At 40.4% G+C, this 27,105-nt stretch overlaps 1 protein-coding gene across 1 annotated transcript in view; it reads right to left on the bottom strand.

Annotated features, from left to right (window-relative positions):
• Nucleotides 1-478: 478 nt before the first annotated feature.
• Nucleotides 479-27,105, bottom strand: part of FLT3 (fms related receptor tyrosine kinase 3) — a 35,771-nt gene continuing 9,144 nt past the window's right edge. The window contains exons 7-26 of the mRNA XM_071433830.1: nucleotides 25,417-25,534; nucleotides 23,892-24,028; nucleotides 23,160-23,299; nucleotides 22,925-23,078; nucleotides 19,323-19,488; nucleotides 15,244-15,350; nucleotides 13,899-14,010; nucleotides 12,146-12,324; nucleotides 10,779-10,891; nucleotides 10,547-10,679; nucleotides 10,353-10,457; nucleotides 8,651-8,761; nucleotides 6,591-6,744; nucleotides 6,093-6,220; nucleotides 5,584-5,708; nucleotides 5,106-5,228; nucleotides 4,343-4,454; nucleotides 4,162-4,261; nucleotides 2,732-2,837; nucleotides 479-2,057 (exon numbers count right to left, since the gene is read on the bottom strand). Coding sequence (XP_071289931.1) covers nucleotides 1,923-2,057; nucleotides 2,732-2,837; nucleotides 4,162-4,261; nucleotides 4,343-4,454; nucleotides 5,106-5,228; nucleotides 5,584-5,708; nucleotides 6,093-6,220; nucleotides 6,591-6,744; nucleotides 8,651-8,761; nucleotides 10,353-10,457; nucleotides 10,547-10,679; nucleotides 10,779-10,891; nucleotides 12,146-12,324; nucleotides 13,899-14,010; nucleotides 15,244-15,350; nucleotides 19,323-19,488; nucleotides 22,925-23,078; nucleotides 23,160-23,299; nucleotides 23,892-24,028; nucleotides 25,417-25,534 — 2,558 coding nt within the window. The 3' untranslated portion in view covers nucleotides 479-1,922. The remainder of the gene's footprint in view (nucleotides 2,058-2,731; nucleotides 2,838-4,161; nucleotides 4,262-4,342; nucleotides 4,455-5,105; nucleotides 5,229-5,583; nucleotides 5,709-6,092; nucleotides 6,221-6,590; nucleotides 6,745-8,650; nucleotides 8,762-10,352; nucleotides 10,458-10,546; nucleotides 10,680-10,778; nucleotides 10,892-12,145; nucleotides 12,325-13,898; nucleotides 14,011-15,243; nucleotides 15,351-19,322; nucleotides 19,489-22,924; nucleotides 23,079-23,159; nucleotides 23,300-23,891; nucleotides 24,029-25,416; nucleotides 25,535-27,105) is intronic.

Here is a 27,105-nt window from a genome sequence, read left to right as displayed (position 1 = left end):
TTCTCCTGATTGCTCTTCCTCATGGAGTGCTGTGTTGCCCGAGCTGCTTTTCATGTGTGAATCACGAGAAGTTGTACTTGCTCCAAGGTTCTCTATTTGCCTTTATATCCCCAAGTCTCAGCTCAGTAGTGATGATGGGGCCAGATGAGCTATGTCCAGTTCTTTTCAAGTCTTGTGGATAAGCATGTGACACAATTCACGGGCTTGTTTTTAAGTACGTGGGATTCCCATCTGCTCCTCTTTGAGCCAAGTTCACATCGGCTTAGTTTCCAGGGCCAGCCAGGCTTGGAAGTGACCAGTTCAGCATTAGGTTCCTTTAAATTTGAAGGTTGAAAACTCCTGTCTTCACAAGATGCTTAACTCCCACTGTCCAGCCACTGCAGGCTGTGGGCTAACAGTGCTGGACAGTGATATCTTGCAGATGAACACCTTCAAACAGTTATGGGTATGTTAAAAATGATATACATTTTGCAGAGAATGCAATGTTAAAATTTATTTCTGTCTGAATATCTCTAGATTGCTCTTCAGCAGTTTGTATCTGATTTAAAAATTGATGATTCATTGATAATTATTAATAACATTAACAAAAATATACAAATCATAATCACTGTATTACAACATTATTTTCAGACAGTGTTAGTAAAGAGCACCTCAATTTCTGTGATAGCATAATCTATGAATAGTTATTATTTTATAAGATCTGCCTCTGAACAATCCTAACTGAACTTAGCACCTTGTAAAATGTAAAAGAGAAAAAAACTATTAACCAATATATTCTCATCTTGATCCACTGTGATGTAGGCAAATGTATCCTATTAGTCATGATGAAAGTTGCTTTTAGAAATTCCTAAATCTCATAGTGAAAATAGCTGTCTTTTTAAGTATACTGAAAACACATCAAGCCTCTGGGTATTGTCCTGGGAGTCTGTGAGAAAGTTAAAGAGGCATAGCTTCATTTTAGTGCAGCAGTGTTCATATACCCAGGCTGAATTCTGTGGATTTGGAGAGATGATAGTACTCTCCTAAATTACAGAACGTAATTTCTTCAAAATTAAACATTTTTTTCTTTATTTGCTGTTGAAACACACAAAGCCCTATGAATGGAATTAGCTGTAACTCAGCTGAAGTGAGACTTCCAGCTGGAGACTGCCACCTGGATTTTCCAGACCAGGGAGGTAGAAGGTTATCTCCAAATATCACTCCTCTTGGTTATTTTAGATGCTTATTTAAGGTGGAAAGGAATGCCTCCTGTGAGTGCCTATCTCTCATCAGCAGTTGCAGAATGTAGCCTGGCTGAGTAGAGGCCATATGAGTAACTAAATATTGATAAAATGAACTCACCTGAACACCCACCAACCACACTTCACAACCACTGAGATGTCCAGGGTAAGACAGTTACACTCAATCAAATTAAGAGCTCCTTGTAAAACAAGACTGATGGAACTGTAAAATTTGGACATCTAAAATTGGTGACTACAATGGGTTTTTTTCCCAGCACTCCCTGACATCTGGAGATGAAGATGTGAATAGCACTTCTGGAAATCACAGCAGCTCTCTTTAGCTGCATAGTCAATGCTTGCAAACATTGACTGAAATTACTGTGGATTCTCTCATATTTGGTTGCAATGTGGCAAGAACAGTATAATTCATTATGTTGATTGGGCACTATTTACACAGCACCAGGAAAAGAGACATTCAGTTGGAGAGAGGCAGCAAAAAAAGCTGTCTTGCTATAGATGTGTTTGCTGAATTCCAACAAATGAATTACACCTTCTTCTCAAAAAGTCACATAAATACTGACTGCCTCACAAGAAACACAAACAGTGCAGCAGTTGGTGACAATTTCTTTTCCTAGACCTGATAAAAAACACTTATCCTACACAGAGTTTATGACAATACTGAGACCAAATCCACAACTCAGATTATTTTTCAACCTGAGGGTCTTCATGCTGGAGCACAACGGGGGACAGCAAAGATTCCTCATCTCTGTTTACACGAGGTTTAGTTTTGATGCTGGAATGGTGTGTAGCAAAGTTTTTCTTTGTATTATGGTAAATCTAGAATTGGGAAGAAGAAGTAAAAGATATCTTCTGTTATTATTTATTGTATTTGGAAAAGTGCTCTCCTCCCCATGAAGCAGGCACTGAGAAATAGTGTGTTTAGTCCAGAGTGGATACCCAAGTAGCAATTGGTAATTTGGAAAGGAATTGTTTATCCTCCCTGAAGAGGAGATAAACATCTGGTATGGACAGAACAGGACTTCCTCAGATCATCTTTATTATTTTGACCTCTGGGAATGACATGCAGCATGCTGTCTGTGTCTGTGAGGACATGGCATGGTGATCCCTCATGACACCCCCTGGCCCCTGGTGCAGGCTCAGCTCCCCTCCCATGGCAGCCAGCAGCATCACCAAACCTGACTGCACTGGCTGCTGTGTGAGGGCAGCCCATTCCCTCAGCACAGGCTGAGAGACTTCAGCTTTCCAGAGTCCCAGTGGGAGGAAGAAAATCCTCATCAGGAAGGTCAGGATTCTTTCTGATGGCAGAAAAACATGCCCCAACTTAAATGGATCCATGGGCAATGTATCCATAATAGAGTTGTGTACTTCAATAGAAAGCAGGAGGCTATCCCTCATCTCATGGTCATCTGTGGAGCTACATATAAACCCCACAAAAACCCAAACCCAAACCCAGACATTGTTCACACGTTCCTCTCACTGTGTTTACTTACTGCTCCTTCTGCCTCAGCCAGCTGACAGGCCAGAGAGGAAACCAGGTGAGAAAAAGAGGGTCTTTTCCTGGAGTCAAGAGCCCAACAGGACTGCATCATGCAATAGCTGCAGAAGGAAAGATGGCACAGAAAACTTGTTAGTCCTTGGGCTCTCTGTAAGTGACTGTGTGGAATTGCAGGACTTGAATGGGGAATCACGGGGATCAGAATGATTTTATAGAAAGAGGCCAGAATTACAGTGTTGAATCAGTGGAAAAGAAGCAGAAAGATAAGGATAAAAGGTGAAATGATTTTACAGTGACTTAATCAGAGTCCTTAGTAAAATCTTCATTGTGGTATGACACATAATAGCATGATGTTTGTTTTCCAGCTTCCATAGAGAAAATGTTAGGAAGACAATGCCTGTCTTTCATAGAAACTAAACCTGTTCCTTGTGGACTATGTAGTCTTAAGTAAACTTCTCACAGCAAGTATTTTAATGTAATTTGACATAAAAAAATCTTTCTGAAGTTTAAACACCACCTTAGAAATATTGCAGCTTCATCAGGCATCATTGTTGTGCCTGACTTCTAAAGTCCCTTGCAAAGTTACTGGAACAATAGGCTCCCTGATATTTAAACTCTCCACAGCAATCTTTCATGGGTTAATCTGTCAGATTCCCCTGTACTTTTAATGCCATTACAGCCTTTATGTGGTGAGGATAAGAACAGTGCAGCGTCATAGCAAGGCACTCTGTCCCTAGAGCATCTGTGAAACATCTGCCAGAAGAGCTCGGCCAACTCAAAGTCCTTTCCTTTCCTCCATGTTTCAGACCTCATAATTCTCTGTCACCTTCTCTTCTCTTGTTCCCTGGGGCCCACCTCTAGGCAGAGTCCACCCATGCACAGAGGCACAGGCTGAAAATTATGTGATGAGAGCAAAGAAATGGCTTTCCCCAACTCTTCCTTAGCAGGGCTTTTATCTAAGAGGATCCCTAGCCACCTGGAACTGAAATAAACCTGGTGAACCTTGATTAAATAATAAAGTCTAGGAAAGAACCCACCAAAAATTTAGTCAATATGGAAAACATAGCTTTTGGGGGAAAAAATAAAATGAAAGAAAAGAAAAAAGAGAAAAGCAAAAGAAGAAAAAAAGGGAAAAAAATCTGTGGTCTGAGAAAATATGAGAATAAGTTCCCTGGGGAAAGAAGGCACAACTAAATAAATATAATGAATTAGACCTGTCAAATACACATAACCTACAGCGTTGATCACTTCTGCTTTAGAACAAAACCTGCAGGATCAGGCAGACTTCGTTAGATTTAGAGGAAGATCTCACATTTTGCAACTAATTCTGGGTGAGAGATAGTGTACAATAAATAAAAGGTCATTCAAACAGTGACCTAGTAAGTATAAATTCTCATGCTGTGCATCACTTGGAAATACACTTACACATCTTTTGTAGCATAATACGGTTGGTCCATTTTAAATCCACTTTGTATTAATTTGTAGAAATTTGTGTCAACCTGAATGCCGGGGTAAGGATTTACACCTGTGGAAATTATCAGAGAACGTGTCAATTCAGAAGCTGCCAAAACCAAGCACTGCTCTTTTGTCCCCCTGTAAGACATACCCAGGGAGAATATTTCCCACAGCAGTATTCCATAGGACCAGACATCACTCTTCATGGTGTATGTCCTCTCGAACAAGCTTTCAGGGGCCATCCATTTGACTGGCAGCCGAGCCTGTGCAGACAGGGGGATGGAGGCCAGGTCATGCTGTGACACAGGCTGTGACACAGGCTGTGACACAGGCTTTCTGGGTGACTGTACTTCTCACTGCCAGCATGACCGATTCGTGTTTGCTGTGTGCAAGGCTGTGTCTCTGTCAGCAATCCCTGGGCATTCCCATTGCAGAGAGAAATGGACACTCCTAAAGAGCCAGTTCCTCTCATCCATTTTAGATGACTATTTAAGGAAGAGGTGAGCTCAGTCCTGAAAAGCCACCTTCCTTCCTCTGACTGGAAGCATAGAGTGGCCCAGATGGAGATGTCCACACTGTGCTTCTTCATAAAGCCAGAGGACCTGGCACACCCCCACACATATGCTGTTGTCCTACACTGTTATTACCCACAACAGTAAAAAATTCCCAGTGCTTCCATCAATGGATGCTTTAAAAAGAGCATGGATACCATCTCATTTACAGAACCAGCTTGATTATTTTAATTATAATCTAAGAATTTGCTTTTGCCAAGGGCAGGAAAAACTGAGATTTCTGTGTTGCCCATACAGACATGCACAAAGCTAAAAAGGAATTAAAAAAATCAAAACTTTTCTTTCTTAGTTCCTTATAATTCTTATAATGCTGTGAAAACCAGAGAGCCCTCATGAACTTACATTGCCCCTGACAATGTAGTTGGAGTCATTCATTACATCTCTGGCAAGGCCAAAGTCACAGATTTTCACCACTTTCCCATGGGTCACAAGTACGTTCCGGGCAGCGAGGTCTCTGTGGATACACTTAGAAGGAAAGGAAGGATTAATGCTCAGCAGCATTTGGTACCAGTGGTGGACAATTCCCTGCCTTCTGAGCTGCCACCTCCTTCCACTTCAGCAGTTTGGTGAATGGCCAAGCTGGACACCCCCTGGCTACTGGTGGCAAAGAGACAGGGCCAGAGCAGGCACAAAGGTGCCGTGCAGTTGCTTCTTACTCAGGATGCTGCCTAAAACTGCAACCCAGTCTTCGCTGTTAAACCAGGAAGGAGGTATAGTTCAAGCTTGCCACTGAGTGGCTCTGTTCCTCAACCTGCCTTTTATAAACTGACCTATTTTTGGCATCTTTTTTATCTGAAAAATTTGCTACCCTTCACCATACCGATTTGGACTCAAGAAATTCCATTCCTTTGGCAACTTGATAAGAGAAGCAAAGAAGGTCTTCAAAAGTGAGCACATTAAAATCCTCTTCTTCATCCACTGGTGTGCCTGCATCCTTAATTTTATCTGTAAAATATAATCAAAAGTATGAGTTTTCCATGGACTTCCTCACTCTGATCAATCCCACTGACTGTTGTAAAGGATTTTCACAAGCTCCTACCAAGAGCAACATCACAAAGAGCATCCATCTTTTTTATCCTTCACTCAGATACAAAATAAAGGTGAGTATTTTCATATTCAAATACTATGCTCATGCTATGCATGAGCAGAAACATAAGACTCTGATCTCAGTGTTGTTGAATCCTCCTCCAGCAAAACTCCTGCCTGGACTGAAGAGAAACATATGATAGAAAGAGGCCTCTTTTGTCATGGAATCTAGTCTGGTCATATCAATAATATAAAAAATACAATAAAACAGCATTCCTGAAAATATAATCAATTATCTCTTACCTTCCTCAGAAAGCAGCACAATCCCATTTGATTCCAGTGTCACATTTATGTTTTGACTTTGCATGGTTTCAAATTCATCCCCTCTGCACAGAGCTGTGTTCACACTGTACTTCAGGTGAGTCCCTGTTCTGGAGCAATCAATACATTTTCAAAGGTTTCACACAGTATCACATAATCTATCACATCTAATTTATCACACAATCTTCTACACATAAACTCTTCTGCAGTGAAAAACATGAACAGTTACTACTATTAAAAACCTGTACACAGACATGACTCTTCTCAAAACTGGGAAGAGAAACAAGAGGTTTTTTGTCTTCTGCAGTCTCCATAAGGAGAATCAAATCTCAGTTCCTCATAAAGCATTGTTTATTAGAGTATGTGAAGGCACATTCTCAAGAATTCAATAATTTCACCAGTGTACACAGCACAGGTGAGAGTGCAGATTAAAAGCAATAGCAGTTTTTAAAAGTATCAAATTGTTACTAAATTCTTTACCTAGAGTTTTGATCCTGATGAATATTGTGGTAAAAGCTGAAGTTTTGTTGTTTAAAAATATCTGTCAGTGTCCAGTGAAACTTTTCTCTCTTGCTCCTTAAGTAGTTCAGAAGGTCACCATAGCAACAGTATTCAAATATCAAGTAGATTGGTCCTGAAATAGTTGGAAATGTAAATAGCCTGCTGCTATTTATAGCACCCTCCCTATTAAAGCCCTAATGCTGCTTCATTTTCTCTCAGGATTAATCTGTGTTAAAACATCCCAAGCATCTTCCACTCCCAGGTGGATAAGCTGTACTGATAGGCACATAATGAGAATTTGTTTACTGACTATAATGTCCCTTGGAAAGTCTGTGTAACTTTGTCCTTGTGGTGCATCTCTCAAACTGTATTGAAAATCTCTTATAGAAACAAAAATCCTTGCCCATCCCAATGGCAATGGGGAGGACAGTACAGGCTGTAAGGATGCAGCATATTTTCTAAACTACGCAGGGTTTAAGCAGAAGATGACTCCTGCTAATTATCTGGGTGGTGTGAATTTGTATCCTTTGACCTACATCCTTCCATCTATCTGTGCAACCTTCGTGCTCTGGAAAGATCCTTTTTATTTTTCCCCAAGAAGACCACCTGAAACCCAAGAGTACTTTGGGTACTAAAATGAGGGATAAATGAGGGATAAATGAGGGATATCCCTTGCAAGGGGAGGTGTCTTAAGTAGAGCACTGGTCAGGACACTTTCTCAAGAAAGGAAAAATACATCCAAGTCCTGACCCAGGCAGGCTTGGATAAAAGCCATGACCAGCCAGCAGGAGCTCAGAGTGCTCACACATCACCCTGCAAAGCCTCACTCTGCCACCACCACTTCTGGCCCAGAAAGACTGACCATGAATCTGTGGATATTTCTGTGAGAAGGCTACTGTCAAACAAGGTAGGACACACTGAAAAAAACTGTAAAGTGTCTCAGAGGATGGATGGGAAAGTCATGAGAACCATGTAAATACTGCTGAAAATGGCACTTGGATAAGGCTGGAAGTGTTCCTGCCCTACCCTACCAGACTAAGCAGGTTTTCCCTGCAGCTCTCCTGCCTGCACCATCACATCCTGCCCACTGTTCCAGAAGGCAGTGGCAGTCTGTATATTTTAAAATCAGCTAAAGCTACTAAGAACAAACTATTTCTCTGCTTTCCTCTTACCCCTCACATGTCTGGGCCTGGCAGTACTGCCACTGATGCAAACTGAGGAAACAAAAGTTAACTGTTCTGCTTGGTCTTTCTGACTGAATAAATAACCATGATGGAAAATCTGTCAAGCTTTTCAGTGTCAGGTGTTACAGTCCATGATATGGACCTACACTGGGTGAAACCCTGGCATTTCCCCAAGCTGATCTGTTCTTTAGCCTTTCTTCACCTCCTCTTGTTCACCATTGGACTGGCCAGAGAAGAAGTTTTTTGGACAAGAATAGCTGTGCAAATTACCTCAATGATAACATGAGTCACACATTAATTAATCAATGATATTATCTCACTACTTTTATCTTGGCCCACCTTTGCTTATTTTTTTCACTCTTCAGTTTTGTTTTTACATTTGGTCCTTTAAAAGGTTGTCCCTCTTTCCTTTTTTTACTTCTCTCATTCCTTTTTTTTTGTGTCCCTCCTACCCCTGTAATTTTTCAGTTTCTTTTGTTTCCTGTCTATCTTTTAGCCATTTTTATCCATTCATTCGTGAGCGACATGAATTTAAAAAATAAAATTATAATTTCCTATGTGAACAAAATCATGTGTATACAAAAGTCCCTGACACCAGATAAGTTTTTCCTCTTCACTTAATAAACTGGCTCATACCAGTGCCATCACCACCATAACAGGAAATCCTATTCTACAGAAGGACTGTTGTATCACTTCCTGCCAGTACAATCAGAAATGACCCTTTTCTGTACACATGCATGGCCTTAAATTTGCTTTCAGTTCATCTTCATCTTATTTTGGGCCAGAACAGCACAGCAAAATTAGTCCTCATTATTCTGGTAGTTTTAATTGGTTCTTTTCCACAATTTCAATTACCTGACAGGGTACATGCTCCTAGTAGGTTCACAATATTTTCATGGCTTCCAATGTGAGTCATCATTTTCAGCTCAGACATTAAAGCATCTTTTTCTGAAGCATCAGGTTTTTCTGTAAAAGCAGTAATACAGATTTGGAAATCTCTGGCAAAGAAATGAAAATTTAAAAACTTGTGATGCTGTGTCACATGCAAATCTTCGTTTCAAATTCATTGGACTGACAGTACACTCAGGAACATCCTAAAAAACCCTTCCCAAAGTATAAAAAGATTCAGTCAAAGGTTGAAACTAAATTTGTGTGTGAGTGCAGATCATTTGAGAGCTTGGGAAAGCAGTCATTAAATGTCAACATTTGTCATCCTTGGGCTGGCAAGGAATGACAGCAATATATTAAAGTGTTTCCAAGCACAGAAGAAATGGCAGACAAGCCTGTGGCAGAGAAATGTTAAGAGAGGAAAATGGCAGCCATATGGCACACAACCAGCTGCAATCCAGCAGCTGAGAGGGCCACCCTGTGTTTCAGTAACAGATTTAGTCTTGTTTGTCAGTGAGCATTTGGTGCTCATGACTTCAGTGACTTGTGTACGTGAACCAAAATGATCAAGTTGAGCTTCCACAAAGGACAAAGGAGTGGGCCAAGGAAGCATAAAACTGATGCTTATGTGGAAATGGGGGATGAAAACCTGAATGGCAGTGCTGGCAGGAAGGGCTGTGTGGGCACACAGGTGGGCAGGGTGCTGGTATCAGTGTGAAGCTCATTCCAATATATAACAAAAGGTGGGTGAGGTGGATACCGGTCTCTTTTCCCCAGTAACAAGTCAAAGGATGAGGGGAAACACTTCAGTTTGTGCCAGGGGAGGATTAGATTGGATATTCAGAAAAATGTCTTCACCAAAAGGGTTGTCAAGCACCAGAACAGGCTGCCCAGGGAAGTGGTTGAGTCACCGTCCCTGAATGCATTTAAAAGACGTGTCACTGGGGGACTCGGTGTAGTGGTGGACTTGACAGTGATGGTTAACAGATGGGCTCAGTGATCCTAGAGATCTTTTCCAGTGTAAAATACTCCAACATTCTGTGAACGGGGCTGTGATTAGTAGGGACACAGTGAGGCAGCCCTCCTCTGCTTTCTTCCAGGGAGGCTTGCTCCTGGCCTCTGCTTTTGTGAGGAGTCCAGACCATAGCAGAAAGGAGTATTTGAGGTTTAGTATCCTTATTCATAAGGAGGGATGGAAAGAAACTGGTTTGTGTCATCATGAAGAAAAAAGGCTGTAGGAAATTGTGTTGGAAGTTTTGGAAACAAGCTAGCTCAGACACAGCAGGCAAAGGGTTTGGCACAGCTAGGCAGCACTGCAAGAAAAAGGGGCCTTACACCAAGGGTCATAGTCACCAATATAACCAGCAGGCTAATCTGCACTGGGAATTTGCATTTCTCCTCTTTAGAGGCTCCATACTTCCCCACACAACACAGACCTTCTGTAGTGCGTAGGGCAAAATGCAACATGCTGTGGGATGAAGACACTTCAGCATTGCCTTTCCAAACTGAAACAAGGTTTTGAAAGCACTTTGAAAGGATTTTGAAGATAAGCATTAGTGAGATGTAACTGCTGAAAGTTTTCTCTATAAGGGGGATTTCTAATGCCTCTTCTGCTTTGGAGATACTAGAACACATCACTGCTTGTGGAAGGCACCAGGGTTGATCATACCTTTTAGCATTTTGACTGCGACCTGGACTGAATCTCCTGCATTGTTAATTCCATAAGCTGTTGCAGTCACTACTTTCCCAAAGGCCCCAGAACCAAGGACCTGTCCTACAAGACACAAAATGCCAATATTATTTGCTGCTGGTACAGCACAGACTACTGCTCCAGTATTGAGATTTACCTTATGGATTGCTCACCAAATTCCAGATTTTCCCTGGGAAATTCCCATTTTATATCATATTCAAATTCTCTGAAGTCGATGTAGATGTATTCATTATCTGATGGCCCTATCATCTGTATCATTTGCCAGTGGCTTTCATATTTGAATTGCTTTGGAAGGAAAAAAACACACAATGAAATAAGTCTTAGAGAATAAACAGTCTGGTAGGAGCAAAAGAAGGATTTTCAGGTATTTATGTTTGCTTTTACCTTTTTGTATTTAAGAAAAATGAATATAATCAAAAAAGCAATCAAGAGGAGAAGAAATCCAATGGAGGCATAGGATGCAGCATTGTCCAGGGGTGAAGAAACAGCTCCTGCAACTTTAAAAGACACATGTTACTACCCACTGAAACAGAGTGTGTGTACAGCTGAAAATGCAAGGAGAGCCCACGGTCAGTTCTGGCAGTCTGCAGCCCTCTCACACCTGAGCCTGCTCTGCATGGGGATTGAGATGCAGCCATATGCAAAGCAAGATGGGCAGTGGGCATTAAGTTCTAGGTAATTCTGACATCTATTTTCATTAAAAAAAAAAAAGGAAAAAAAGCTAAATCCATTAATATACTGGAATGCATGGAGGTGCTGCTGTGATTCTTGGATTGAACTTAGTGAGCATAAACAGGAATAAGGTGTTGATTGGTAGATGAGCATGCAAACATGAGACCTACCCTCATATTTTGCTTGTTTCTTAACCATAAGTATTATGATTACTTTCTATTCTAATTCCAGCATGAATGCTCAAACTCTGACAGTGGTCACAGCTTCTGTCCACTGTAGTCAAAAGCACCAAACTGCTTGTTCATCATGACAAAGGAAATCCCTGTACTGCAAATACCTGGGTGCTTCAAAACAACTCCTACTGCAACAGCATGCTCCCTCTTACTGAAATATTTTTCTCCATGGAATAGATATAGTGTTGCAAGTACAAAGTGCAAATAATCATACTGACTTTCTGGTTCAATGGGGAAATAATCTGTGATTCCCTTGACAAGAAGAGAGACTACCTAACCAGGACTCAACCTTCTGTCACCTGCCTACAGCAGTTTTAGAAGGTCTCTGTCCCAGAATTCCTGCTTTCCAGACAGGGATTGACCCCTCAGTGGGTCTGTTGGCTCAGCCATGATCTTGCTTGGGTGTGCAGTGACCTCCATGGGGTGAGGAGAGCTCCCATGGGCATTTCTGGCAGCACCACAGGGACCTACAGGAAAGCAGCAAGGGATAGCACATGCCACCAGCTACCAAAGAGCCTTTAGCTCTTGCCAAAGATGATTCTTCCAGATTTCATGTAGGGATCACTAAAGTAAAATAAGAAATCAGCCTCAAACACTGCCATGGCTCCTGCACTTCCTATTTTTTTCTGTTTGTTTTAATGAGGGAGGCCTCTGCTTTGGGCCTAGAGAAAAGACAATTGTGTCTCCCATTCACCCACCATTTCTGATGCTGTGTACATACAGAGCTTGTGTTTTACCTGCAAGGCCATTGCACAGTCAGCCATTTAGCCAAATAAAAAGTATTATATGTTCTACCATGCCAGCTATAGTTGAGAAAACCCGTGCTAAAACACTGGCTTGTGGTACCTGACAGGTTAATGAAACCCTTTTCACAGGCTGAGCCAGCTGAATTGTTTGCACAGCACTCCACTGAGAAGGTTGTTGCTGTGTCCTGTACATATAAAGTACTGCTTGAAATCCATGACCCCAGGGATCTCCTCTCTGGCAAGAAGTTCTGAATCCCCTCTGTGATTTCCTCTGTGCAGCTGAAAAAGGAAGCAGACCAGTTTAGATTTTTAGCTTTTTTTAGTGACATTTGCCAGGGGAGAAGATGGGAAGTTCCAAAACATGTCTTATGTGTGTGTTGGAAGTGAGGAAGGGAAGGGGTTTGTGTTTTGTCAGCGACAGAGTGAGACCTCTGGTCACTGACCAGTCTCATTTCTGGTGATGGACATGGCAGGGTTAGCAGGGGCTGAGCTACCTCCTACACTGGGCTCACTGCCACTCTCCACCACTGCCTTGGCAGGGTACTTGCACTCCCTGAACTCTGGAACCTCCATCGATTTCGCAACGGACACCACCCCCCGCACCTCATCTTTTCCCACTGGTTTCATATTTGCCTCAAAACATTTAAACCACTAAGCAGCTGCAAAGGAGCCATGCTAATACTATAAATGCAGTATGAACCCAGAGTAGAAGTTCCACCTCCTTTCCCTGAAGGCAAGTCACTTCACCCATGAAGTTTCTCTCACTCATGATGGAGAGCCTCCATCCACTCAGAGAGACAGCATTAATGACTTATTTAAGGCCTGATATGTAGAAAGAGGGAGCTTGACACTCAAGGGAAAGGTGGTCCACATAGATAATTTTGTCTTCTAGCTTTTCTATCATTCATCAACTTACTGTCTAATTTACTCTCCACATAAATAAATTAGGAGATAAGGAATAAATTTATTCAGCTCTACTCATAGCACTAGCTTCTACATTTGGAAGTTCCTCAGAAAAGATATGTCACAGCACTTTCTTCACAGAAAGATGATTTAAGGAGTATTTAAAACCCACTCTCTGCATGTTTTTTTTCCTCTTGCATTTCTACACAGATTGATATAAGGAAGACTTTTAAGAGATATGGATAAGAAAATTGTCTATGTATTTTTTTATGTCTAGCTAAAATAAATACTTTAGAGTTTATCCACAATCTTACAAAGGAAAATTTGATTTAGTATTCTTCTGCACCATGGGATTATTAGTTTCTTGGCATATCTAAGATAAAAATTGCAGAGTTCACCAATCAGGTCAAAGCTGTTTCAGCATTTTTTTAAATTTTAGAGTCTGACTCGTTCCCCTAAATAAATAGAGGAAATGGAGACACTCTTACTAACTTTACTGTAAATACTCTCACTAACTTAACTGGAAACACTCTCACTGACTTTAGTGGTTTTGGTAACAGGTCACCATAGCAGTTCTTTTAACCAAAGCTTAACCAATTAATCAAGCCTGTATTAACCAATGCATTCCCTGAATCCCTATAACTTTGATAGGCTAAGAGAAAAACTTAGATTGGACTTTGTTACCCCTTAACTGTTGATATAAACCCAGTGGGATCTATTTTGTTGCAAAGAGCCCAAGACACACATCTTTATAGACTTCATTTGATGGCAATAAAAAAAGGGAAAACCTCTCCTGATTTTGGTGATTTGGTTCCCCTGGAGTAGGGGAACCAGTTAAATGCACAGTGAAGTGTGCATTTGACATTTAGTTTGTTACAGGCTGGTCTTCATTTAATCAAGAATAGCTCAGATAGTCTTTGCAAGGAATAAAAAGAAAGAAAGTTGTTTACTTGGATGAGTTGAGTTCAAGACAGTTCCTCCAAACCCAGGATGAGGCAGGGTAACCTTCAGCAACACAGGAGATCTTCTTGAACAACAGCTGCATCCTTATTTCAGGCTTTCCTGCGATAAGACAACACAAGGCTTAAGGACATGGCTCAGTGGTATACTTGGGAGTGCTGGGTTAATGGTTGGAATCTATGTTCTCAAAAGATCTTTTTCAACCTAAACAATTCCATGATTCTGTAAGACAATTCCTGTCAGCACTTCAAGCGACAAAACCCTGTACACTTGTGTGGCAATGTCATATCTGCTGAGACCAAGGTCTGCTTCTGTTTCCAAAATAAAAACTGCATGTCACAGTGAGAGCTGGGTGTAACTCACAGTCCTCCTCCTTCCTTGGTTTTGTGGATGGCAGTGTGGCAAGGCAAGGGGAGCAGCCACTTCTCTGTATAGGCACAGCCAGACCAAAACAATGGCAGAGCCAAAATTAGAAGTTTTGACTTCTGCTTTTCTCACTCAGTCTAAGCAGCTGGCCCTAGGACTGCGCTGGCACTGAGGTTCTGGGTGTCCAGCTCATACAAAGTGTGCACAGAAGACCCTTGTATAAATTATATATCACAAATAAAGCCCCCAAGGAGCAAGGGAGAGATGATGCAGTCATGTGGCACAACTGAGATGACTGAGACCATTGGTCAGGACTGTGCATGTGTGTGAATTGTGGGCAGGGGTGTATGAGGCACTGCAGCCCAAACATACAATTTATACACCAGAGGAACTCCACACTAACTACATTAACTCATAAATGCCATTAGAGAAAAAAATGGCATAGAAATCTAATTCCTAATGGGGATAAGGGTTTCCTCCCAACTGTGTATCTCATGTGGTTTCTGCAGCAGCCACATAAGTTCCAGCTTTTTAGAGATAGAGTTACTGTATTTTAGCAAGTTCCTAGGCTTGTAATTTTCTTAAGAAGCATTAATTTTTCTCAATATGCAACCGATTCCTCATATTCTGTTTATGGTAGACTAAAAAGAACAAAAAAAAAAAAAAAAAACCTAAACAAACCAACTTTCTCCTCCTTTCTTTGTTCCTCATCCCTAACTGACACAAGAAATACAACCCACAAGCATCCAGTGTCTTTCTCTGACCCAGTGCCTGGATTTCAGCAGTGTGATGCAGTGTGAAGAAAATCATGTTTTTGCCTTTTGATCCTCCATTTTAAGCAATAAATCTTTGTAAATGAAATAGGGAATAATAGGGAATGCCAAAAAAACCACCCTATAATAGCTCAATTTATACCAGTGAGAAAATCCCAGACTTTGCCAAATCTTCAGCAATAGTTTTGTTACTTACTTCTCACATACAGAGTGAATTTTTTTGTTACAACTGTATCATCATTCTCAGCATAAAATACATATATCCCAGACTGGTGCTGATGGTTGCAGAACTTCGATGAAATACTGTGGAACAAAGTCAAAAAAGGGAAAAGGACAAAATATTGACTTGAAAATTTTTCAATGCAGTTAAAACGCACATACATGTTTGAAACAATTCTGCGTCTTTTCATGAAGAATACAAAGGAAATTATATTTGCTTAGAGAATATAAATCCCAGAATCTAACTGTGCTGGTGAGAAGATATTTTTTCCCTGCAGTACTGATTTAATTCTGCATTTTTTTCTCTCACTCTTCCTGGAGTGCACACAGGCTGTCAAGCTGTGATTTTGTTACTAATTCATTGGATGACAAGACACACCCAGGCACATCTGCTAAGACCAGCAAAGGATCAAACTTTCTTCTCTCCAAGGAACTTTGATGGGAGTTTCTAGCTGATGTGATAGATTGTGTTAGGAAACAACAATGACAGGGAGGAACATAAGAGACAAGCATTTCCAAAGAGAAAGATCTCACATAGGCTCAGGAAAGCGATCATCATCATAAATTCATTGTCAATGAGCTGAAACACCAACTCTCAAGGTCATTCTGCAGGAAAAAGCCAGCCTTTTACTAATCCCTATGGCCTTTGAGCCAGTGGATGGCAGAAAACCACGACCCAAACCATGCCAGAGACACCTTGTGACAATGGAGATGGCCAGGAGGGGCTCTAACAAGTCTCTGGGCAGAAGCTAACAACAAAGAGCTGCAGAGAATTAAAGATTCATGCCTGGCTGTCCTGTTCTGTCACTGATGTATGGGACATGGGATGAGGCAGGGAGAAGGGAATATGCCATTGTACAGTGATGGTATCCTATTTCTGTGTTTCCAGCTAGGTTATTGCTGTAGGACAATTGTCAGCTTTGAATAGCAGATAATGCAGTTCATCAGCATTAGAAGAGCAACCTAAGAAAATCTCTCTCACGTGTAGTTGCTGACAATTTGGGGTTAGATATTTTTGCTGACAACACCATGGTAACCATGTTGTAGGTCCCCAACTCTGTTTTAGTGATAAAGGCAAGCAGGAACATCAGAGAGTTTGAAGAGAGAAGAAAAAAAAAACCAAACAGATAACCCATATCAGCAATATGCAAAGCAGGAGAAAGCAGTAATGAGATCAGTCTAGAGAACTGAAATCGGGATATTTCTCCTTAAGCAAGATACATACAAAGGCACCAAGAATCGCCTTGAAATTCTAAACCAGGAAAACTCCTCTTGAAGCCACTGGCAATTTTGTCTTTTGACTAAGGCCACACTTTCATATAGTTATTGACTTTTGAATGTCTTGATCCGAAATGGCTTTAACGATGTCTCCGAACTCATGGATTTTTTAAAGTCAGAACCCTTTTAAGCTGCCTCAAAAAAGAAACTGAAGACAAGAAAAAAAAAAAAGAACCAATCCAAAAATAATTAGTTGTTTTTGAAATCTCAGGTTGGAAGGATTATATCTTAATGAAATAATCAGAAAAAAATATTAACACAGTATCTTTAATACCTGAAAATATAAGGGGATGTGAGCTAAGTACTATAAATTTAACAGAGAACATTGTGTGTATGAAGAGTCATTAGCTCTTAGGGGGGAAGTGAAAATCTGTAGTGTGCTGAAACAGAGAGCCCACAAAAGTAAATAAAAAATGGAAATTCTGAAGAAATGTCTGAAAAGATACTGTAAGCATAGTGACAGGAGAGATGGATCACTGGGTTTTGAAATGAAAAGCTGAAGAAAAATACAGAGTTAATTATTAAAATTTAATATGATCTTTTATCTGAAGGAATTATTTTACAAGAGACTGGCAGAAATTAAAAGGATAAAAACAGGAAATGAAAAAGGATATGAAAGGAACAAAGTAGAAGTACTGGGAGACAGGATTATACAGAAATCAACCAGAACATGCAAAGTGAGACTCACAATGTGTTTAGTTATGTGACGACTTTTTTTTGTGTTGCTTTGAGAAACCTTCTGCTTTAAAATCACATTAAAGTATGGAAGACTACAACTTGCAGGCAGAATCTCCTGACTTGCATGCAGAATCTCCTGACTTCCCTACCCCTTGCTGCTTCTGCGTGCTTCAAACTGAATGAAATATATACCCCTACTCTTTGTCCTCAGGACAGAGACATATCTATCCAATGCTTGTATTCAGCCAAAATTGGATTGTTGTGAGGGATGTCTGCACAAAAGGATGTACTTGTCAGATGAGACAATCAGCAAATTCAAGTGGTTTCCCCTCTATTTTATATTTTCATAACATAAAGAGGATGCAAATAAATGCAAAGAATAACTACCCAAAATAAACATAAAAAGTCCTGTTCGTCCAGCAGCACTGTCAGACAAATGGCCGAGTTGTCTGCTGGAAGAAACCACCAGGCACGCCCCAGCAAGGCTTGGTGACTGTGGCTTGTGCCTGTGGCTGAGCCAGCCTGGACACAGGGCTCCAGGGACACGAGCTGGCCTTTCCCCCATCCAGCAGGTGGTGATCAGCACTCAGCAACTGCTGCTCTTTGCTGCGACGGCTCTGAAGTGACTCATAAATCCCAGGCCAGCAGTTGCACCTCACTGACTGATGACAGCTGCCTAAACCATTTCAAAAGTTCTCGATGTAATTACTGTTGGTACAGTCTGTGGCACCTAATTCTTATCTGGATTGAATTTACACCCACTGTCAATCATCCAAGCAAAACTGAGTCCTGCTGGTACAAGCAGTGAGGAGGGGTGTGTATCAGCTGCAAAGCAAATCAACCCCGTGTTATCAGCTGGAGGGAGGTACCTATTGGACAAGGATGAGCAAATGCTCCTGGCTGTCCCCTGAGACCTCATTTCCAAAATCAGTCTTGTCACAAGGCACAGTTCTGCCAAGCCCACGTCAGGCATTGCAGATTAGTCACCAACACCCACCCAGTGCTATCAAAGTTTGCTGACAGCCCTCACTTTATCAGCAGGGACAGAGTTCCTGTGGCCATTGCCAGGAGATGACAATTTGCTAACCTGAACTGAGCTGTCTCTGAACTTCACTGAGGTCTGACTCCAATACACAATCTGATGCAGATGAAAAGGCCAGTCTGTTGCAAAGATAACTTGACAAGCTAGTGGATAAAATCAAAGGTACCAAAATGCTATGGAAAGAAATCATAAGAAAGTGTAATCAAGGCTTTGACACAGCTTTATGCAGATAATGACAAAGATTTGAAGAATATGAGAAAGAATCAGAGCAGCTGCATTAGCTCCTGCCTATAGCCTGCTCACTTTTAATGTAAAAACTTGAAAAGAGCAGCTTGGCTTTACTTTCATTGAGGTGAGTAAAAGCTGTTACCTGCCATGGGACTACTCTGAAAGAAACCCTGAAGGAAATTAGATAATGTTATCAAGAAATTAGAGAGCCTAGGGAATGGAGAAAACATTAGCCTTAAACAGGATTCCTGCCAGAAGTCCATTGTAGGAAATAACAGAAAAGGTAGATAACTAACAGGTTTATTCAAAACATGTTTTGCTGCAGCAGCGGAAGAATCCATGACCTGGCTAACGAGCAGAACGGCATGTTTCTGTGACACAGGCACGGGCCAGCAGAGCCCTGGGAACTGCAGCACCCTGCACTTGGTCTGAGCTGCCTGAAAGACACTGGGAACATCATCAACAACAGGATGAGAAAATGGGAACATGCAGAACTTGTGATCCAGAATGAAAACTGCAACAGATCTGTAATTCAGAATTTATGTTAGAGAGAAGGGGAATGGCAAAATGCATATAAACTTAAGGGTTGCTGGATGCATAACTTAGCAAAGGGTTTATTATAAACAGAGAATAAAGTGATTCTACAAGTTATCTGTGTGAACTGCTGTTCAAAGCCAAAATTGTGTTTGAGTGCCTTTTGTTAACAGTCTCACCATGTGGGCCATTCATATCTTAAAAACACAGAGTAAAAAACATCGGCAGTAAATGGTCCAAATGAGATGTAAAGAAGAAACATTATTATATTAAATTATTACAAAATATTCAAATACCTGTGTCCATCCACACTGTAACTTTGTATACATGGAAATGTTTTATTGGAATACAGCCACATGCATCTAACTGGAGGATATGCTGTAAAGTTAACTTCAAAGCAAAACTCTTCCTCACCAATTTCAAAATCTTCTTTAGAGTCAGTTATATTTATAAATCCCTTTTCTGGAGAAAAAAAATGAAAGAAAAATTGTATTAGAAAGGTTGGACTTTAATGAAGACATTTTAACATCTGTATGTTTTTCATTTTGGTTATCACAAGCAAAAACCATGTTACATCACAAAAGGTATCCTGTTAATCCAAATAATATAATGCTTCAAAATAGTACTGGAATATTGTCACTGTGTTCAGCTGCAGACAAATGAGTTGAGCCCGATGAAGTTGCATATTTGGTCAGACTAGAGCAATTCCAAAATAGTCTGACATTTCTCTTCAGTCTGACCTACAAAGTCATATGTCCAATAATGTAATTATTTAGCTAGGTTTGGGTGTGTATTCCAGGTGTAAAGAGCTCCAATTCCTGACTTTCTTTCTACAGGAACAAAACCAGGTGACACCACCATCATAATCAGTAGTTCTTTCTCCTTCCCTGAAATAAGCTGAAGATTTTGCAAATGAGTCTTGTAGCTGTTCCTTTATTTCTTCATTTAAATGAAATATATTTAATGCAAGATGACATCAACATGGAAAAATGTTTTGAAGAGGTCCATGAACCATGTGCTGCTGGTATTTGCTCTGCTAAGGTGGGATTTGTTTCACCTAGTGGAGGTGTCAAAAGCTCTGTGATCCCCCTAAGCTACTTGTTTGGTCATCTGATAAACTCAGTGGAATGAAAAAGGCATATTTGTATGAATCCCATCCTAAAGCAGAAGATGACAAAGATGTACTGAACCACTTCTGGAAATACTGTTTCTTGGCACCGACTGAAGAAGGAACCAAAGTCATAGCTGGGGCTAGATGTCTCATGGCTTGGAATGAATCCTGCCCAAGGAGACTGAACAGCAGACATGTGGGGGGAGGCTGTCCTAAAGACACCAGTGGTGCTAGGATCAACTCTGTAAAGATCACAGAACCATAAACATTGGAAGAGATATGTAGTCAGACTCCTGCCCAGAGCAGATCCAGCTGGATGGGGTTGCTCAGAGCCATGTCCTGCTTGGTTTGGGTATCTCCAAGGACTGTACAACCTCTGGAAAATTTGGAGTGGTGTTTAATCAGCTACATGGTGAAAAACTACACTATAAAAATATTGCTGGACCTGTTTTTCCCTTTTGAGTGTTTTCGTCTGATTGCAACCCTATATTCTGCTTGATGTTTTATCTGCCTTAGCCTACCACAAACATTTCAGTATTTCAAAACAAGAAACTATTGCTTTCATGAGTACTCTCCTATTTTTTGATATTAAAAGCTTATTGATTTTATACATGGAGCCTTCATCTTTTGGTCTTCATCCCTTCCAGGCAGAATATTATCTCTGAGTGTACTGTTAACAACACAACCAGGCAAGAGTAAAGACTTTTTCCAGAGAGCATATAAGGACCTTGGAGCAGTGTATGCCATTTCTCTGGAAAACAACTGAAAAAAAAAAAGTAGTTTCTTTATTGGAGGAGAAAGAAAATGGCACATTATTGCTTGGTTTATTATTTTTGGCAGGCTTAAGTGTATTTTTGACTATTTACACTGAGCAATGACAAAGAGGTGAGATGAAACTCTTGAGGCTGAACAAGTCTCTGTGTTCCTCATATTTCTGCTTTTAATATAATATGCTGCAAAATACCTTACATATTCCTTAAGTGAGATTGTGTAGTGCTAAAAATTCTTTGTTTAACAGTGGTGGAAACTGAACATAAAACCTGCAGTAACAAAGAGCCTTGCAGTTGCAGTTGTTGGCATGATCTCTGCTGTGCTTTGAGTGGCCTAACCACCCTGCCTGACCTGATGGTCACAAAAATGGGATAAACTGGTGAGGTGTCAATTACCAAAGAACAAATGAAAGCAGTCTGGCTGCAAGGGATTAGTAGAGATTCGAAGAGCCCCCATCCATACAGCTATGATAGCCAGGCTCCCCAGGCAATGGAGTGTGTGCCAACCAAATCAGTTTTCTCTTGGATAAGTTATACCATGATGATTCCCAGTGAAGCTACAGGTGTTGAGTCATGCACAGTGATGGTTTAAAGGTGGGGTGCTGATTGTTTCAGAAACTGCTACCCTAAGACATGGGCAACTGAGTGAAATCCATATCTGTATCACTGCTGGAATGGAATCTGCATTGTTAGCATAAATTCACACCCACGGTGATTGTCATTAACACATTAGGCTAAATGCTGGGATGGGTCTGAAGCACAGGATATTCCTGTAAAACCTTGGAGAGAAGCACAGCTGTTAGCTTGGTATGACAACATCACCCACTTTAATCCACCATGTAAGTAAACAAATAGATTTTTTCACCAGCAAAGACAATGAACCCTCAGAAGTTTTGTTGGGATAAAGGGGTATTAAGGAGGGCACAGACAATTAATATATGTTGGTGCATTGTAGTGAAAAAAATACCCTGCTCAGAAATACAGCCTTCCAGGGACAGCAGCTCAAACATTCCCTCTGACTGTCACCCATGCTCACACCTGATAGTTCACAGATCCCAGAAGCCATTCTTTTTGACCTATGCACAGCCACTGATGAAAAAGAGGATCTTGCCCTACCTCTACAGTACACCCTCACCTCTATGTTCCTGTTTACCAAGGAGATGTGTGTAGCAAAAATGCACAGGTATTGTAGTCAGTTATTGCAAATGACGAGAGAACTTCCTGCTCAGTGGTAGGCAGAAGCTGAAAAGAGGATATCACACTGGGAAAGTAACTTCTGAAGAGACTGGGGTAAGTATTCTCACTTCCTACCATACCTAGCCTAGGTATCATAAACCCTGAGAACAGCTACATCTAAGGTCAAACACATGGTGACTGCTTCAGAGAGCCTTGTTTTCAGGGCTAGAGGCTCCAGCTCCAGGCACACCAGTCATTGAATTACACCCTGTGCCTATCCAGCAGCGGGGTCCTACCTACAGCTTTCCTTTTCATGCCTTGTTTCCAGACCTAGGCCTGTTTGTATATTTTTTCCATCTGAGAAACAAAGTTTGCAGTTGAGGCTGCTCTCAGCTAAATTCAACACCGCTGACTTTTAAATCAGCATGTTGCTTAAGTAGAATGAGATTTGGTTTTTAAATTTATGGCTCTGTGGCACACTGGCTGAGAGTCACCAACATGTGAGATGAATCCCAGCCTGTGATTCCAGAAGATCCCGTTGAAACAGTCATACAGGCTGCATGTCTAAACAGTGCCATTTCATTTCACCTCTAAAAGCACTGTCTTTTAAAGGGAATTATTTGAAAAGCAATATAAAGAAAAGGTTAATTGTATTCAGGTACCAGAATGACTCAGTTCAGATTAATCTCTTGGCTCTCCTGGATTGCTTGGAAGTGCAAACAGACTTTTTCCTTAGCAAGGGAGCTACAAACATACAGTGCATATCTGCAAGTAAAGAACACACATGGAAAACAAAGGAAAACAGCTGAGAGACAAAGTTAACACCAGGGATTGGAATTACCTAGAACTGTGACCAAAGCAGTTTGATTTGGATGAGCAGTAGAAGAGCAGGTGTAATGTCCACTGTCATTTCTTTCTGCTGCTGAAATAAACACATGCTGGACCCGAATTGCTGACAAGTTTGCTTGATATTCTAATCCTTCAAAGCGGCAACCCTAGTTTTCAACAGAGATTCACATTTAATCAGTTGATAGTGCCCAATACAACCTATGTTAATGTATGCCCTATCTTTTTACCTGCTCAACTTCTCTGTTTTCAAAAGATAGTTGTATTCTGAATTTATAATTATGGTGAACAGCTCTGCATCTGATCAGCAATGGCTCTCCAACCTTAAGAAGTAGTTCAGGTAAAGGTGCTGCCTGTCTTTCATTTAAATCTACAAAACCAAAACATAGACAGTGAAACAACCATCATTTTGCCTGGAAAATGCTCAGTTAGATCAACATTTTTTTCTGCTAATGCTGTATAGATATTAATTTTTACATAGTAATGATAATTACCATAATCATGAAATTAGTAACCTTCATGGATTTAGATGTCTCAAAACAAATTTTTTCATGATTCACAAGACACCTCTAGGGCACAATGCAGCATAGACCTTAGCTCGGGTTGGGTTTATTTAAAAAACAGGCAAGAAAATCTGAGTGCATATATTAATTAATAATTATATATAAATATATATGTTTGAGAACACTTTGGTGAGCTTTTCCATGCACACAGTCCTAAAAGCCTGAACAAAAAGTCAATACAAGTATAGCAAATATAGAAAGGCAAGAGGCTTTTTACAGAGACCACAAAGAGCTGTTGAAATTAGGTTTTAAACATGTGACAGAGCAATGATATTCACTGTTAGCTTTATTCCAGTGATTACAAACAAATAGCTTAGACCAGAAATCATACTCAGATGGGTAGCACAACTCAACAGCAGGATTGAGCTCACATGCAAGTAAACCTTAGAGGGAAGTTACCTATTGTAAAGAGGCTGGTGCATTCTCTGCCCAGGATATTGACTGCACAGCACCATATGTAAGTTTGAAATAATTCATGTTGCACCATCTGGATGCCATCTATTTCTTCAGTTTCTTCATGCCTCCTATAAGGGCAACTGCAATTACAAGCATAATTATTCATTGACTCATTTGGTTAACTGCAAGCAAATAAATCTGATAAATCTCTAAGCCATGAGAATATGCAAACAATAGTGGGAAAACTGGATTTCACATGTTGAATAAAAAGGAACTAGCAAAGGTGAAGATAAGAAAGTAAAAATGTCACAGTCTGGGCAGAAATGTGAGCTGAAATGACTTGAATATGCTCAGACTGGCTCTTAGACAGGTAATGATGTGATTAAAATCCAGACAAGAGTAAAATCATAGAGGCTGAGCTTTCACACCACATCTCTGATTTCCTGGTGGTGGGAGGTGCTGCAAATCCAGTGGCATTAGGAGATCCAGATCCTGAATTGCCATGCTGCAGAGAAAAGCATTATTGACCCAGTTAATAGAATAAACTTTATATATTAATAGAATGGGAAAAGTGATTTAGCTCACAAAATCACAACCCCTTGTCTTCTCAGCTCTGATACTCCTGGTGAAGCCTCCAGTGATCGGAAAAAGGGAAACATTGCATCATTTTAAAAAAGGGTAGAAAGGAAGATCATGGGAACTGCCAACTTGTCAGCCTCACCTCTGTGAAGGTCACAGAACAGACCCTCCTAGAAGCTCTGCTAAGGCACAGGGAGGTGATTTGAAACCATCAAATCATCTTGTTGAAGATGAACCTGCATATTGCAGTGCGCTCAGACTCCAAAGATGAGCTTTTATGGTCCTTTTCAATCTAAAGTGTTCTATGATTGTAAGATTCAAATTTTAAAACAATGTGAAAAACTAGGGGGAAACAAGATTTGCTCTTGTGAGACCAAAATATGAATCTGGAATAACATTTCTGAAGCCAAGAGCTGACAGTGTCCAAAAGAGCAGAATAGTCAAAATGTCTAGGGAAAATGTGTTGCAGCACTCCAAAAGTGGATCACACGGACATGGGTTTTCCTATGTTTTTTAGCCTGTGAGTGTGCTAAACAGCAGAACCCATCTCCAAAAATTCTGAATCAAAGGCTCTTCTTCAGTTATCTCCCTGATAGCTGAGTAGGCACACTAAGCAGTGTAGAATCATGGAATCATTAAGATTTGGAGAAGACCTTTGAGATCAAGTCAAACCATCAAACTAACTGTGCCATATTCACCACTAAACCAGGTCTCCAAGTGCCACATTACAAGTTTTCTGGACAGTTCCAGGGATGGTGATTCAATTGCTTCCTCTGGCAGCCTGTTCCAGTGCTTAATAACCCTATCAGCGAAGAATTTTTTCCTAATATACAATTGAAACCTCCCCCGGCACATCATGAAGTCATTTCTTCTCACCCTGCCACTTCTTCTTCAGAAGACAGCAAACTTTCAGTCTAGAGATTCAACATGCATATAAACATACACATACCTCTTTTCAGGTGTTTTGCAGAATATCCATTCCACAGAGGGCTGGGGGTAGCTCTCAGATACGCACTCAATAGAATCTGATTTTTCCCTTTTCCTGAAATAGGGTTTGGCTGGTTTTTCTGATAAAAATAATGCAAATGTTTAAGAAAGACAAAATAATTTTGAAACACTGTTTTGCTTATTTTGTAGTACATAAAGTTTCATAGCTGTGATTTGTTTCAGGAGTTTCAACACTGAAGGAACAGAAAATGGTTTAGCCTTAGGTGCACTGTGGGTTGGTCTCATGAGCTTTTCAGCTTTGATTGCTAAATACACAGCTTCCCTGTACCAAAGGCCTGCCTCTATATGCCAGGGGATAATCCTGAGGCTGATACTGAAAGGTGTTAATTTGCTGTAGTTGCTATTCATTTCACTAGGCAGCAGCAATTGTGATTTTGAAATCACATCCTAAGTCCGTCTTTTGGTGGAGTATCTGTTGAGACTACAAAATCTGTACACAAAATGGGGTTTGCTCAGTCAGATCAGATACATAATGGAGACAGAAGGGGTGATAATGACCTCTGATAACCAGCAAACTTCTCTACTCTGCATCTGTAACCCAGAGGGAAATGATTCCTAGATAATTCCCAGCGTCCTGAACCTCTCAGGCACATACCCAGACTAGGAACAAAAAATTTATTGTGTTAAAACTCGTAAAGGTTTGACTCAAAATGAAAAGCACTGAGTCCAGTTTTAAGTAATCTTTCAATGAAATTGCAGCTGCCAAATGTAAAAGTGACATTTTCCTCAGTCATACTTTCACTGTGGGCAAGGTGACGTGCTAAGGTGAAAGTAATAATCATGGCTTTGTAATTTCTTTCCTCATTTATGTCTAAGAGGTTTTTTTTACCTACAGAAATTCACATCCAAGTTGAAGGATTCACATCTAGCCTGAAGGGTTTTATAAGAGATGTAATCATGACATTAAATTCACAGGACCAAAGAGAAAGCAATCCAAGCAATTGATATGGAAAAGACCTTTACCAACATTGTTTTGAACTATTCTTGCTTGCACATGTAATAACACTTTTTACCTCTAAAGCCTAATTGGTATTGAGATGGCAATTCTTAATGAAGAGTTTAATACTTTATCCCCTCAATGAAGCTGTTAAAATTATAACTGAGGCATGCAGTAACCCTTCGAATTAAACAAAGAGAGATTAGAGGTGACTTTTCTGACACCAGAGAGAGAAAAAACGTTAAACAGAAGAAATACTTTAAAAACAACTAAAGAGGGAAAACCAAATGTTGATTAGTCACAGTTTATTAAAACCAAGGCAAGAAATAGCGCTTGTTAAACCTGGAAGGGTTTGCTAGTCTTTTAGCTGTTTGCATTGAGGTTTTGCCTCTGAAATCTCTTTTTGCAGTTTTACATTTTATCTTTAAATTTATCCCTTTCCAGACAAAATAATATAATCTTTCTATTGTGTTAAAAAAATCATGTCACTATGTATCTTTATGGGTTTTTGAGATGTTTTTGGACACCCCTAGTTAGAAACAGAAGCTTGCACTTTGTTGTAGCTACTGCTTTTGCATCAGAGATGTCTCTTGTTTGAGCCTCGAGAAAACTCAATCAAATCCAGTCTCTCTGGGAACCTTTCAAAAAGTTGCACCTCACAGGTGCTCAGTCATGAGCATTTAGCAGCAGCTA

Source organism: Agelaius tricolor, unplaced genomic scaffold (genome assembly GCF_023055355.1).
Source record: "Agelaius tricolor isolate 1412-34295 unplaced genomic scaffold, bAgeTri1.0.p SCAF_9, whole genome shotgun sequence".
Taxonomy (NCBI): domain Eukaryota; kingdom Metazoa; phylum Chordata; class Aves; order Passeriformes; family Icteridae; genus Agelaius; species Agelaius tricolor.
This window is presented reverse-complemented; position numbering and strand designations above follow the sequence as displayed.